The sequence below is a fragment of the Solanum pennellii genome, chromosome 9 (assembly GCF_001406875.1).
Source record: "Solanum pennellii chromosome 9, SPENNV200".
Lineage (NCBI taxonomy): Eukaryota > Viridiplantae > Streptophyta > Magnoliopsida > Solanales > Solanaceae > Solanum > Solanum pennellii.
Window position 1 is genome coordinate 2,950,917 of NC_028645.1, and position 16,933 is coordinate 2,967,849.

Genomic DNA, 16,933 nt, shown 5'->3' on the forward strand with positions numbered 1-16,933 from the left:
ATGTAGCCGGTGGAAATCAAGTTTTCCTGTATCTTCTCGTGAATAAAATGCTAGTCAACCTCAATATATTTAGTTCTTTCATGATACACCAGATTTGAGGCAATATGTAGGGCAACTTGATTATCACCCAAAGTTTTGCTAGTGTATGATATTGTTTAGCATTATCACTCCTTAGAATACGCACTAAAGCATTGAACTGAGTTTTGACTTCAACACAAAAAACACAAAAGTGGGTAAACACTTCGGAACGACTCTTCATAAAATAAATTCAAGTCATTCGAAAGAAAAAGTCCACAAATGTAACAAAATACTTGTGTCTGATTTCGAAAATAACAGGACATGGTCCCTAAACATCTGTATGAACTAACTCAAAAATTGACTCCGCCTGCATATTAGCCCTTGGATTTATTGAGCTACGATGTTGTTTGAATATTGACTCGACTCACATTATAACACAGATATACTTTAACAAATTTAATTACACGACAGTATTATTGTCATTTGAAGTTTACAATTAGTTATTTGAACTTTGGTTTGAAATGGGAACAGGTTTACTAGTTATGGATATAGGCATATAGCACAAAACAAAAAAAATAGATTTTTTATCTCCCAAGATTTATCACTAATTATATCACATAATTACAAGAAGTGGATGTAGAGGATACATCATAACCAGAGTGGTATAGAGATTTACTAGAACAATTCAAATTCTAAATTCTCTTTGGAACTATACTCTAAAAACATTTTGTTCTTCTCCTGATAAGCTAGTTTTGTAAATCCAATGTCACAAAGATCAGGTATTTCTGGTGGAATGGCACACCTGATCAGTGCCCAGTTCATACCATCGAAGAAGGGGTGTCGTTTAATCTCAGCAGCTCCTGTTTCTGTTCCTAATCGATTCTCAGGCTCCTTCACGAGAAGTCCTCTGATTAGATCCCTTGCCTGAAGACTAACAAGGGGGCTATCGGGAAATCTGAGGTTCTGCATGACTACATTGGCCAAAGTTTCTTCATTTCCAGCACCTTTAAATGGTGTCTTCCCATATAGAAGCTCGTAAAGAAAAACACCTAAAGTCCACCAATCAACAGCACTCCCGTGACCCTCACCTTTAATGATCTCGGGAGCCAAATATTCATGTGTACCAACAAATGAGTTGGATCGCGCTTCTGTTGGCTCTACCACAAGCTGAGGCAATGATCTGTTAAAGGCTGCAGCTTCTGCTTTCAGCTTTCTTGCTCGTGCTGTGGCAGGTAAAATTCTGGGGCTAAAGCAAGAAACTTGACATGACGGACCAGAACAAAATGGATCAATACAATTAGAGCCCGCGCATGGACCAGAAATCCTTGGAGCTTCAACCCCCAGTGAAGATGATTTTAAAAGAGTGGGATTAACTGAACATCTGAGTGAGAGGTCAAAATCTGTAAGCATGATGTGACCATCTTCCCGGACCAGTATGTTCTCGGGTTTCAGATCCCGGTATACAACTCCAAGCATATGCAGATACTCCAGAGCAAGGAGGACTTCAGCCACATAAAACCTGCAATTACCGTGAGTTAGCATCATGACAAAGATAACTTTTACTACAATAGTCTAAAGTTCTCTTTTTCTTTTATTTTTTATAACTGTGGTTTCAGGGCCAGCTTTCATGCCCCTCGACTAATCCCATGGATGCCTACCACCTACCACCAGAGACCTCGTGATTCTCAACCCACGCCATTGACTACTGGGCCCATGTCAAATTAATATAGCCTCACCACAAAGTTATTTTATGCAAAATTCAGATTTTATATTTTGGCACAGCAACACTAGATTAATCAAGTAACTGTCTTTCCAAAACAAATAAACTAATTATCCACATCTAAGACAATTTTCCGATCAATTGAACTCTCAATCTTCAGTTCGACATTTTTTATCTTTTTTCTTATTTTGGAGGAAATGCAGACTTCAATTTCTACCTTATCCCTTTCCCCGTTTTTGGTATGGGGTGGTCAGGTGGGTTGAGTTGAGTTAGGAGGAACAGAGGAAGACATATATAACCAAAGAAATGAACCAGCAAATTAAAGAATTTGCCTTGTCAAATAAGCCTCAAGACATTACAAGGCTTTAACCAATAAAGTTTTCTTATTTTAAGGTAAATAATTATATTCCTGTTGGAGAAATCCCCATATAGAAGTAGTATACCGAAAAGTAGAGAAACCTAGACCAAAAGATGATTATCTACAAAATGTCATCCATACGTCTGTGCAACCAAGAAGCTGAGACATGAGGCTACTCCTCAAATGTAGAAACCTTTCAAAAGCTCTCTATACCGAACCCTCCATAATAATACTTAAATGAAAGCTAGTGGGGGTACATCCCATGCCCTGGATCTTCTTTCTTCTAAAGCTCAGTTATTCAGTGCCTCTGTTGTACTCGGCAACCAGTATGACCCACTATATTCTAAAGCAATTCAAAACCTCCCACCACATCAAGCTACTTACCAACATATAATAGGCGGCGCATACTAGACCATTTAAGCTTATGGTGATGGATATACTACATTTAATGTCTTAAGTTAACCAACTTATTGAAAAGTCTGAGTCAGCCACGACAAAGGTGGCATTCTTCTCTTCTTCATTCCTTTTTTTGGGGTGGGTGGGGGGATGGGTTACTAAAATTTAATGGGTTTAAACATTACATCAATCAAGTGGTGTTGAATAGATTAGTTCTTTGTAAATAAAATTAGAAAAAAACACCAATGTAAAGTCAAAATCCATTTACTCCAGTAACAATTTCAGACTAATTTATACATTCTACCACCCCCGAGCACAAATCAAAAGAGAACAGAGATGCATTATGTTTATGCTGAAATGCAAATTTACCAACCAAAGCTTCATTGTTGTAGTTTTGAGTATAATTTATAAAATTGGAGCATATCATACCGTGCTGCTGGTTCAGGAAAGTTTCTGCAAGGCTGCTTCTGCCTGAGGACATGCAAATCACCACCTGGACAAAACTCCATAACTAAGCATGATAAGTTGTGCGATGTAAACTGCGCATAGAGCGTAGGAAGAAAAGGGTGATCTAGCATTCTCAAAATCTCTCTTTCAGTTTGGGCCCTTGGCAACTTTTTCCTTCTTGCCAAAAATTCATTGTCCATAACTTTTATTGCAAAGAAGCAATCAGTTTCCAGCAGCTCAGCAAGGTACACTGTGCCAATGTCTCCACAACCAAGCTTCTTTAATAAATTGAAATGACTTAACCCCAAGAATCCATGATGTTTCCTCACCTGATTGATAGCCTCCCACTTGCCGTCTTTAGACATGTGTGGCCTATTTCCAGTACTAGACCCACTTAGATTGCTCTCGTCACTGATAGTTGTGCTACAACTGTAATCACCAATACTACTCTTTGAGCTCTGTGAAAAGTCCCCTGGCTCTCTAGATTTTGATACCTTGTTGAATTTCAAGACAGGAGTAACCCTGTCATTGTGGCCGTTTTTGGCGAAGCCTGGTTTAGTAGCATGACAATTATTGCTATTTTCACTTGCTTCAGCGGCTGTACATCCAGAACCTTGAATTGTAGGTCCCTTACCAGACTCATTTCCAACATTCTTGAGAGCACACTGACATTGCTGACAGATAAGCTGCTTAGGTGATTCCATTGGACTATTTACTTCATAGGTCAAATTAAAAGTGTCGGATGCTGCTGTTGCTTCTGGTTTTGCTTTTTTCTTGACAAGGGTCTTGTGCTTGACTGCTGGATTTGCAGTATGAGTGGTGCTTTTGTTTGATTTGCTCTCCTTGTTACTTCTCTTGGTAGTAGATGAAGAGACATTTTGCAATATGGTTTTTCGTCTCAGCTTAGGAGCTTTTTTGTTGGCTATTCGAAATGATGCAACCACACTTCTATTGGAATTATGCTGCAAATTTATTGGTCCAGACCCCAAAACATCATTACCAGAGGTAAATGATGATGAGGATGCAACTGAAGTTTCGACTTCTTCCTCAATTGACACAGTTTGTAGTGATTTAATCTCATGAAGATTCGACACAGATGCATTCTCCTTTTTCAGGTGAGGGGAATTAACACTCTGACTAATTGGTGCTTCAATCGATCTAGGAGAAGACAGGACACTCTGGTCTGGTAACTTCATCTTGGGTTCTTCGGAGTATCGAGGCATCTTTTGTAAGGTGCTTGATGTGCTTACTGCTGGCATTATCCTCTCTTTTCGCCGCACAGTTGACTCAGCAGACACAATGACTGGTTTATCAACAAGTCTGGGCGAACGTGAAGTGTTTTGGTTTGGTAACCTCACCTTTGCTTGTGTAAGCTGTTGAGAAACCTTTTTACCATAGTTCGGGACATATTCTTCCGAAAATACTCTCTCATTTTGCTTGGCAACATACTCCGCACTCTTAGTAGTCTGTTTACTAACACATTTAGGAGAACAAAGGGTACTTTGACCTGGTGACTGTAGCTTTGGATCTCCAATGTACTGAGGCGGCCTTTGAGAAGAGTTAGACGTGCTTTCTGCCGGGACTATTCTGTTATTTTGGCGCATTGAGATGGATGGCTTAATGACAAGTCGTGGAGAAGAATGGGGACTATGGTTTGCTGATTTAACATACAGTTCTTGGCGGTAATGGGGCACTTTGTCGAGTGTTCCTGAAGTGCTTTCATCTTGTACTACTCTTTCTGTGTGAATGAAACCAGATTCGCTTGGATCTGCAAACCTGTAAGAGCTTGTAATCCTTCCAGCTTCTGTAATGCTTGGAGAACCCGGTTGCTTGGATAACCGCTTCATTGCCGCCATTTCTGCCGCCTGTGAAATGCATAAACCCCGTAAGGCCTGCTTAAGAGAGACCGGCTCTGAAAACCCAATTCCTGGAGAATGAGATCCACCACCCCTCATCGGCCTTTTTGAGGCATCTCTTCTCACATGATCTGACAAATCCAGACTTTTTGATGATTTTAGATCGATGGATGCAAAAAGATGATTAATATCATTTTCTAAGAATTTATTAGGTCCTTTTCTAACCAACGGAGGCTTCTGTTTTCTGCCTGATTCTCGTACTTGTCCTGACCTTTCAGAACGTTGGAACATCACCAGTTCATCTTTCGCCTCAATAATTTCACAACTACCAGAATATGAACCCATCACTTAGAACTGGTCAGACAATATCACCAGACACTCAGCAATCCCAAGGTGAAACGATTAATTTTGGAGGTCTATATACAACCATCATTCAATCGACAACCACCTTTACAACAATACATGAGCTTCATAGGTCACATATAATCCAAATTTCTAATTTCAACCCAATCATGTTGCTATCTACCATTCAACCTGTAATGACAATTGCTATTATGAAATAAGTAAAGTACCAGCTACTGTGTATTCCTTAAAACATCAAAATCATTGTCACATAAAATGCTTAGAATAAATACACATAAGAGGTATAAAAAAAACATGAGGATAAGAAGATGGATGACTATCAAGCATTTCATTTTAGAGAACAGAATTATAGGAACTCGGATACAATTACTCAGGAATAAGTCTAAAGAACCCAAGTTGCTAAGATCTCAGTAACTATTGGCCAAAATTTTGAGACCAAAGATTCCAATTAGATCCATTTACGGTCCTGTGAAATCTTTTTCACAATGCCAGATCTCCTTTCACTGTCACATTCCCCTCAGAATCAGTTAAAGCAGGATCAGGAACGACAAGTATCTTTATGATAAACAGATCTAGAGAAATGTACTGTCGTTAAATAGTTGCAGAGGATTATATTTCTCAAAGAACTCTTAGGCAGTGTTAACACCTATTGTTTAATCAAGTGTTAAAAGTGGTCCTTAGAAGTCTAACTCAGCTACAAATATACATTCAGTTCAATGGCATAGATCCATTTCAATTGAAATACAGCAAAATGCTCAGAACAAGAACAAGATTACATCTTTCAAGAAAAAACAGTTCAATATAGGATTCAGTTTTCAACTTCCAGCATTTCTGCAAAGAGAAAATGGAAACAAAAACAACTTGAAACCTATAAATGCAAACTACCCACCTAGCTGACCCCCATCCTGGAAGAAAAAGAAAGAAAATGCAAGGAAAATGAAGAGAACAACAAGAAAAACAAATTAGCCAAATGAAAGTCCAAAAGAACTAAAGGCAAAAACTTTTTGCAAGTATACATTACTTGCCCATAAGGAGAACACAAAAAGGGTAAAACTTGCCAGTATCAGTACAAATCCAAAAGCACAGAAAGTCACACAACAACAAAATAATGCAAGAAAAAAAGGTAGTAGCTTAGAAATCAATGCAAATTAGAAGGTTAACTCCAGAGACTAACTAAAATTAAGCAATAGGGTGTCCAAAACTACAAACAAATAGTTCAAAGCTCAACAAAACTAGCAAATCAAGAAAATATGTAGCTTAGAAATCAAAGCAAAGAAGGTTAAACTCAAAAAAGCCCACTTAGATTAAGCAAAAGGGTGTCAGAACTACTAACAAAAAGTTCAAAGCTCAACAAGACTAGCAAATCAAGAAATATGTACAGATTAGAAATCAATGCAAATTTAGAAGGTTAACTCAAGAGACCCACTAAGATTAAGCAAAAGTATGTCCAAAACTACAAACAAAAAGCTCAAAGCTCAACAAAACTAGCAAATCAAGAAAATGTGTAGCTTAGATATCAATGCGAAGAAGGTTAAACCCAAAAGACTCACTAACATTAACCAAAAGGGTGTCCAAAACTACTAACAAAAAGTTCAAAGCTCAACAAAACTAGCAAATTAAAAAAAAAACATGTATAGCTTAATAATCAATGCAAGTTAGAGACTTCACTCAAGAATACCACTAATTAAGCAAAAGGGTGTCCAAAACTACTAACAAAAAGTTGAAAGCTCAACAAAACTTAACAAATCAAGAATATGAAAGATAAATAAGAAGACATTACCTGCCAAAAAAGCAACTGATACAATGAAAGATCTAAAGTTCAAAACTTTCATAAATTACAGAAAAAATGGTTTCAGAGTTCAGATTCTCAAAGAATGAAAGGAGAAAGAAAAATGCTGTATATTATTTCGGTGGACAAAGATGTGAAGAAGGAAGAGAGAAAGGGACACACAATTTTATTTTATTTTTGTTATTTTTTTTTTTATCTTTTTTTCTAATTCATTTAATCATTTTCATACACTGAAAATTTTTCTTTCTTTCTGTGTTTTTATTTTTTTTCTAACATTATGTGGTCCTATTAAAAAAAAAAAAAATGGGGTCCACTCCCTGGAGGTAGATAGTGGGTCCCATGTATCTTAGGATTCGAAAATTTTTCTTTTATTTTAAAAAAAATTATATATTTCATTTACAAATTTTATTCATATTTTATTATATTTCATTTATTTTTGGAACTAATTGCTTATTGAATATAGAATAACTGATCAACGACACAAATTTAACATAATTAATAGGTATTTAAATTATAATTTAAATTTTGTGATATTTGATTATGTATATTATTTTTGTGCTTTTTTACTTGTGTATATTCACAATTTATGTGTTATATTAAGTTTGTATAGTTATATCATATTCAATTTATGTTTCATACGCTGAGATATTTAAAAAATAATAAAATAATTTTAATTTGATATCGATCTAAAATTGAATGAGAAGGCAAATCACTTATATAAAAAGAAATTATATGATTGATTAAAATATTAGTGATAACGATGTTGACATAAGAAAAGAAAAAAGATTGAGAATTCAATTTTACGCATCCATAAGCATGGGAATTAAGAGTACATATTTTAAGTAATTAATAGCTAAATATATGTAATCACATATCGCAAGGATTAAACTTTAACTTTATCAATAATCAAGAAATAAAAATATTATTAGCATTTTGTTAAATGTACCAATCAGGCAATTAATTTTTTTGTTTTGTTTACCTAAATGATCAATGTATAATAAATTATTCGATTAAAGTAAAATTAAAATGTTTGTTAGAAATCTTATTTGGTACTCACAACGTGCTTGATCTCTAACATTTTGCATTCAAAATAATAAATAAATATTTACTTTCTTAGGATGCTTTATTCCTTCAAATTTTTAATACATGTTTTTCATTTTTATGTTTTTTTCTGATCCAATTTTATTATTAATAATAATAGAGAACCCCACACCTCACGGTACCCCCACACCCCTCTCCACACCCCTTTTAATAATATTATATATGTTTTTACTTATATTTTAAAAAATCATTTTTATTAAAAAATAATAATTTTAATTTTTTTTTCCTTTATAAGATATTTATACACATACATATATCTATATAACTTATTTTAGAACATAAATTTCAAAAAAAAATAAAAAAATTAATGTTCAATCAAATTCATTCATTGTCTAATAAACTTCAAACAAAAAAAAAATTGAGAAAAGGGTCTGATATAACCCTCAACTTTGTCATTTGGAGCTGATATACCCCTCGTTATAAAAGTGGCTCATATATGCCCTTACCGTTACACAAACGGCTCACATATACCCCTGCCGTTACAAAATGGCTCACATATACCCTTCATTTAACGGAAGTTAAAAAATTAGTTTTAAATTTATATTTATTACTTCTAATTTTTTTAAAAAAATTATTTAGGGGTATATATGATTCTTCTATCAAAGTTTAAGGTATATTTTAATTTTTTTCATACATAAATTATTTTTTGACTTCTTTTATTATAATTATTTGAGTTTCTTATTCTTATTTTGTTTTTGTCTTTCATTCCTTAGCTTTAATAAAAAAAAGTAAATTATTTTTTGTGTGTGTATTGTAATTTAATTTCGTATTCGAAGAAAAAACTTGGTCATCTACAATAAGTTTTACAAGAATATTAGTGAAAATAAATAAATTTGATTATCAAAATAATAATTATAAATTAGTCATTGAAACAAAAAAAAGTCAAAAAAAATATGTTTGACGAGGATTAAATTTACTCATATGGGATTATATTTTTTAGAAAAAAATAATAAAAATTTAGATTAAAATTATTTTTTTTTCATTTCCGTTAGAGGAAAAGGGTATATGTGAGTCATTTGTTTACAAGTAAGGGTATATATGAGCCACTTTCATAACAAGGGGTATATCAGCTCTAAATGACAAAGTTGAAGGGTATATCAGACCCTTTTTCCAAAAAAATATGTATTAGAATTGAATATATAAGCAATTAAAGAATAAAGAATAATAAATTTAATATCTTATTATTGTCACGTAAATTGAAATAAAGAGTAATATTTTTCTTAACCAAACATGACCTTTGATTGTTAGACACGACTTTAGTAACATTCTTTTTTCACAAGCAACAATTATTTAATCTTTTGTTCAAAGAATTATTCGTTCACTTTTGATGGGAAATTGGATACTTCTTTATGTAATTGCAAATATTATAAATAATTATATTTTTCAATAAATTAGTACTTTACTCTAGAGGCCTAACAACAACAGCCAATTAATGGTCTTTTTCAAACACTATTAATAGATTGGAGAAAGATTTTTTAAAATTTTAAAAAAAACAGCTCAATTATATATAAGTAGGTGATGTTATTAAGAAGCTCAATTATGAATCATTATGAGATTTTAATTACATTTAAATTTTGGTGGTCTTACTTGTATACTTATAGATGTTAGTATAATTTCCATCTTATTGATATCTCATTCAAAAAATATTATCAATATATGAATTATGTGATTGCTATCTTTTCGTTGTGGAAGTTAAAAAATTTTAAAATTTGACCCTTTATTGAATTTACAGTTTATTACAGGTATATATTTGGTGAACTTCTCATGTATTGAATTTTAATTAGCTAAAATTGATTCTTCGAAACTTGAATAAAAAATTACATATTTTCCCTTAAACAAAGTATATATAGTAGAACATTTAGTACAATATTTAACATAGATAATTGTTAGATGGAAAAATGTTAATACCATATTAGCACTACCAAGTACTAATCTAAGTTGAGATAAATACTTGTTTAGATTTTTTATGGCATGAATGATATTAGTGGTTGAAAGCTGACAAACTAATTAGTAATACCATATACATGGATCAGATGAATTTCTTCGTCTTTAATTAGAGATATTGAGTTAGATTTTTGGTTATAAAAAAATTATTAAACTTTTATTATATAAGATATAAATCTAAATTAATCATATTTCAGTGAAGGTGATAATATTGGGAAGGAATCCAAAAATATCAAATTAATTAGCCAGACCTTTTTATACCATTTGTCTTTAATGATATAACATTTTACTATAACAACTAAGTTTTATTTAGAATTGATTTCTCACCCTATGTTATACTATATGTGGTTTGTAACAAGTTTAGTTATAGTAGATCAAACAATTATAAAAGAAAATTAGATAAATAATATTGTTATAAATAGATATGATCGTAACACCTACGTAATTTGATGGTAGATATAAATCATTCACTCTTAATCATAAGTTTTGTTAAATTTTGAGAACAGAAATATTTCTTATTAGAAATGATTTTTCTTTAATAAACTTCACTCGTCATAAATTTAAATTAATCTTAATAAATTTCGAATACCAATAAATTTATGAAACAAACTACTTTAACACTTCTAGCTTACCAAAAAAGATAAGAAAACTAATTTTTTGTACTTAGAGTATTAATCAATTATCAATTACTCCATGCACCAAGAAGCTTCATGATTATGGAGGCTTTTTATGAATGATATCAATTATACTATATGATTTGATTTCTTTTAAAAAAAGATTTAACTCTTCTAAAGTTGGTGGTTAGAATAATTATATCTTCCTTTTCTAATTCATTTGTTTCTCCCTTTATTCCTAGCATATCTTATCACAACAACAAACACAACCTACTCAATGTACTTCATATTTTTACAATAATTATTTAGAGCTTTTGATTCTAAAATGTGTTGAGTTAGTATAATATATATTTTCTTAGAAATACTCATTAATTGTACTTGCCACTATGATTTTTTAAATTAAAATTTAGAAATCTTATTAGATTAATTTAGATTTGCATAATTTAAAATTCATTTATCGAAAAATCACTTCCTATCAAAAAATTTATATTTTCATATTTGAACCTGAATCCTGCACTTAAAAATCAAAAAATCTCTTCCATCCAATGTCAGGATATAGAAATAGAAAAAATAAATGCATGTAGTATATATACAATAATAATAATAATAATAATAATAATAATAATAATTTGGAATTATTACTATCACACTATATTATATGTAATTAACTCAGTTTTTCCTTATAATTATCTTTATATCACGAATTTATATATATAGAGTACAATTTATGTGTAACTAATTTTTATATTACACTTAGTGCATTTTATAATTTTGACACATTTTTTTATTTTCAGTGTTCACCTTGGTATTTTCTCACCTCGATATTTGACATGAATTAAAGAATAAATGATGAAGTGGAGATTCATATAGTTATTATATTTTCTTATTTGATTTTAGAATATTAAGCATCGACTAATTCAATGTCAACTTCTATAATTAGATTTCGACCTTTACAATATGATCTTTTCATTAATATATACGAAAGATATAGTTAAAATTGTTCTTTTATCCATTTAGTTATACGTTTCTTTGTATGTTGGTTTGATTTTTTCATAAATCAATCACATGATTTTTTTTAAAAAAAAAGTGACGTTGAAATTTGAACCCAAACACCTTTATATACCATATTATATATAACATACACATAATCATCTCATAAAGAAAACTAATATAGTTAGAATTTACACTTCTTTTTCTTTAATTTGATTAAAATAACACAAATTTTATTAATCAAAATTTCAAAACAATGATAAAAAAATGTTTTGTTTTTTTTTTTTTAAAAAGAAGGAAACAATGTCAGAATTAGCAGCTTAGAAGATGAGGTGTCTGTCAGACTTTAGGTACAAATTATTTTTGGATGATTCTGCCTATTTTTGGACTTTTACATTTGAGAGAGTCACCTTTTGGTGTGTATATCCCAAAAGGTTTAAAGCTAAATAAGAATAATTCAAACCTAGGAGTACTTTTTTTTCCTAACATGATGTTCGTCGAGTCAGTTTATGCGTATTTTAATTAATTTTATCAGATAATTGTTGTATTTATTGACAAATAAAATAGTGATATTGTTTCATCTCAATTCATTTGTTGTTTTGATTTATTAGTAATATAAAATGGAATTAAAACTATTTTTTGAGTTTTCAAAGAATTGAAGAGAAAATGATACAAATGATCTTTTATACTTGAGATATGTTCAAAGTGGACCTTAAATAAAAGTAACAATTTTGATCTTTTATGTCGGTTAAAATTAAGAGAAAAGACATGAAGTGACACCTGAAGTTGTTCCGAATTTTTAAAAACACACCTTAACTGATGTAATAATATCAGTTCAGGATTGTTTAGGGAGGTAATAGGACGCTTGCATAGTTTAGATGTCTTTTTGAAAATTCATGACAACTTCAGGTGTCACTTTATGTCTTTTCTTTAAAATTAAACACTTGTGTTTTTATTTTCATCAAATATTTTAACAAATATTTAATAAATAATTATGCTAAAACTATGAAAAATGTGTATTTTATTTTTTGGTGATACTTCTCAAACAAATATTTTTTTTAGCAAAATTTGAAAATTTAAATTAAACAAACATCAAATGGTGGGAGTCATAATGAGTGTTGAATACTTCCTTTGCTCGAAGTAGTTTGCTTTCGAAAGGTACAGTATGAAAGTCGATCCATAATAGTAAAAAAATACATAAAATCAGAAATTATTCTACGTCGTAAAATATTTTTGATAATAAATATTAGTTAAAATAAGGACTTTTTGAAAATTTAATCAAACAAATTATTAATTTCTACTATTTCAAAAAAATAAAAAAGGATTTTGGTGCTATTCAATATATAAATCATTTTAGGACCACTTAAAGAGTTATTGACCAAAAGAAAATATACAATTAATCATAAAAAGAGGTTCAAGAAAAGCAACTCTATACATGCTAGAACACTAAAATATAGTATATAAATATATTGTGTTTATATTTCTTATAATATTATGGAACATGTGCCATGGAGGGGAGCTTACCAAATGGCTAATATGATTAACAAAAGAAAAAGTAGACTAAGGTATGAATGCATTTATCATCATAATCAAAGTCTCAAATTTTGAAAATATAAAAACCTCTTGATATAAAGTGACATTTACTCTCTCGTGATTCTACGCAGTGTGAAGCTAAATTAATCAGATCAATAACTACTAAATATCAAATGCTTAAAATGTAAGCATGATGTACTTATACATTTTTTTAAAAGATTAAATAAAACTAATGATCATACTTCACTTTAATTATTCCAAGCTCCAACCTATTATCAAGTAATAGATTCATGTGTGTAGCATAAATTTAAATTAGTCAAATATCATAAAATAAATATTAATAGATATATTTTTGCTTTTAAAAAAGTGTTGGAGGAAAGAAAGGATAAGCATGTCTACATGGTCAATTTAGATAGGTTAGAACTTAAAAGTAGTCATAGTTGGTGGCTTTGTTAAGAATCAAGATGTATGTAGCCCTTAATATCAAATGTATGATGTACAATTAAATTATTTTCACCTCATAATATAATAAGAGAAAAACAAAATATAAGTCAAAAATAAATAACATTAACTATTTATCAATATCTAAGGATGGAAAGTTACTAATATAAGTCTTATACTTGTAATCTTGAAAGAAAAAAAGAGAGTAAGGTTTAAGTATTCATCATATCCATTATTAATAGAAGATCACAATTTTAAATTAAGAAAATAAAATTATATTTTATAAAGAGTACGCCTTTATTTTATAAAATGTGATTATTAATTTAACGATAAATATTAAGTTAATTATCAGACTCGAAAGAAAAAGAAAAACTATAATTAACTCCCCCTCCCCCCACCCAACCCAATGCTTTGTTCCCCTCATGTGTGCTCCTCTATTTGAGTGAAGATTTCGACAAAGAATGTAAATTTTTAAACTCGTTTCATTTTTATTTGTTATATATTTTGTGTGTAACTTACCAAAAATATATTTTAGTTACATACAAAACATATAAATATACTTAATAAAAAGAAAAATATCAAAATGAGGATTTTAAAAAAAAATTATTTTTATCCAAATTTTCATAAACGATATTTTTTTTTCTCTCTAATATCCTCCCCTAATATATAAAAGTTAAAAAAGATTTTATATCCTTTTAATCTTAATTTTGTTTTGACAAGACTTTGGATAGGAATGTGACATGAAATAAGGAAACTGTTGGGCATAGCAACAAATGATTGTGACCAATTAGAACGTCTTTTTGTTATTTTGCCAAATATAAAAATAACATACACATGCCAAAATAATTGTCTAATCTATCTAAACTTTGCCCCCACTATCAACAAAAATAAAAAAAATAATCTAGTGAGTCAAAATAACCCCTTGGTTTCAACTTTGTTAAGAGGCTTTTATTTATGTAAAATTGAATATGAATTGCCAAATATCAAGGTGAGATAGTAAATATTCATTAAAATTCTTTTTGAATTTGAATTTTTTTTAAAAAAATATATTTAATTAAGATTTATCGATTTAAATTTAAACTAGTAAAACTCAAAATAAGTATCTGATCAGATAAGAAACTAAAAAGATGAATACAATATATTATATTCATCTAACAAATTTTAACGTGCAAAAAGGGAGTAGAGCTAGCTTTCAATTAAAGTTAGATTAAAGAGAAAAGTATTGCTAGTAATAGAATAAGTTAAACAAAAATTGAGTCAATTTACAAAAATTAGGAAAGAAAATTATAATAAAAAAACACTTATTAGAGTTAACCAAACTCTTTCAAAAATATTAGTCTCATCTAACATAAAAGAATACTCGCCTGATGCTTATTTAATCATTATTATAATTTTTATTAAAAGCTTATTCAATATTATGTTGATCTTCGAGACGTTTTAGAGCTGCAGTAAATTAAAATTGTGATTGTGTGACTTAAACATTACGAGTTCGAATCATGAAAGGAATCACATTACATAATGATCTGTCTACGTCATCTTTTTAAAGTGCGATCCTTCCTTAAATTCTACATAAATACAAAAAATATTTTATACACCGAACTGTCTATTATGTTCTTCCACATGTCAATTCATATATCATGTTATTCAAATATAATATCTAAGCATAAATTAATATTGACATATTTTGTTACCTTTTTGAATTAGATTTATATATAGTTAATAGTTCTACTAGAGAATATTAGCAGTTGACCTTCCCAAAAAGTTTTTAAAGAAAAAGGGGGGAATATGGAATATAATTTCTTTTTTTTAAAAAAAAAGGTAGAGAAGGTAGTTTCTAGACTTGGGCCAAAACTTTTGGGGTTAAATAATAATAAGTGATAGTTGTGGGTCTTGATTTGTCATTTGTCAAAAAGTAGAATAACTATCACTTTCTTGAGAATTTTTCTCTTGGAAAGGGATAGTTGATTTTTGTGTTGTGCCCCCCACCCCCCACCCCCTAAAAAAAACAACCCCAACCCTCAAACTCACAATATATTTGTTGGTCCCCTTATATATATATATATATATATACTGTTAAATGAATGAATTGAACTAAATTTAATTTATTTAAAATGATTTAAGTTAACAAATATTTAGACAGGTTGAGTAAAAATGAGCAAAATAATTAGTAATACTCATCAAAATTTAACTTCTTTTATAAATTGTTTAATTACCTGATAAAATTTGTTTTCTACATTGTGGTTATATAAAACAAATGAAGCAAAATGAAAAGTTTTTTAAAAAATATTTTCATAAAATTTCTTATGAATCAATTTGAGCTACATATTTAGCACAATTCAATTAACTCTTAAATACACAGAATTGACAGATATCAAAACGTGTTATTAACAAATGAGTGAATTATTAATCGTTCAAATTTGAAAAGCTTGAGGTAGATTATCTTTTATAAACTAATTTTATCATCATTACTCAGAATCTATTGGCATGTGAGGAATAACATTCTTCTAACTTTAACCAAAAGTCGTGAGGATAAAAAAATATCCACTTATATAAATAGCCTTTTATCCTTTAACATATCTTATACCATGTGAATATGAGGTTAGTATGCCATTGATTTAACATGAACTTTTTTTTGTTTGTAAATTTTAATTATTTTTTCCAGAGTACTTTATATTAGTATTAAACTATCTATATATTATTTTTTTTAAAAAAAATTATTTTGAAGTAGGTATTTTGCATGAAGCACAATCCTATAGTTTGTGTGGGGGTGGGTAAAAGCCTGCAATACTGCAAAATTCAACAGTGAAGTTTAAGTTTTGGTAGTTGGTGTACTTAAAGGACTTCATTGACACCAAACAAAAATGTGTGACGGAGCGAAGTATTAATTAGTTTGAAACTTGAATATGAAATTGTCTTTGAAAGCTTTTTACCTTCTAATATAAAATTCTGTAACACAAATTTAAATTTAATCGTATTTCAAGTATCACTAGTCACCGAACAAAATGCTAAAAGTATCACAAAGGGGGGAATTAGAAGGCTCTAAAGGGTCTTTTGCAAGTGGTCCTTCCCTTAACCATTTTAATGCTTGTTTCACTATGGAAAAATTGGACCAAAAAGGAACTTTTGCAAGTTTCAGTTTTTTGATGATTTATTTTTGTTTTACTTTACTTTAAGCCCAACCTCTCTTTGGGCCAAAAAAACAGCCCAAATCTGTGAATCCATTTGATGAAATTTATTTAGAAGTGTTATTGAAAAAAGAAATTTTTGTGATAAACTTTAAATTTAAACATATCAGTTTTGCTTATATCAAATTATATTATGATCGAGTGATTTAGTAAGGTGAAAATATGAATAATTATTGTG

The 16,933-nt window shown here is 29.9% G+C and overlaps 1 protein-coding gene across 1 annotated transcript; it reads right to left on the reverse strand.

Annotated features, from left to right (window-relative positions):
- Nucleotides 1-550: 550 nt before the first annotated feature.
- On the reverse strand, nucleotides 551-7,128 carry LOC107029338 (serine/threonine-protein kinase KIPK2-like). The gene is made up of 3 exons (XM_015230729.2): nucleotides 6,939-7,128; nucleotides 2,922-5,329; nucleotides 551-1,537 (listed from the first exon to the last, which is right to left on the reverse strand). Exons 2-3 carry the CDS (start codon nucleotides 5,138-5,140, stop codon nucleotides 694-696), a joined length of 3,063 nt encoding a protein of 1,020 aa, XP_015086215.1. The 5' UTR covers nucleotides 5,141-5,329; nucleotides 6,939-7,128; the 3' UTR covers nucleotides 551-693.
- Between the last annotated feature and the right edge of the window lie 9,805 nt (nucleotides 7,129-16,933).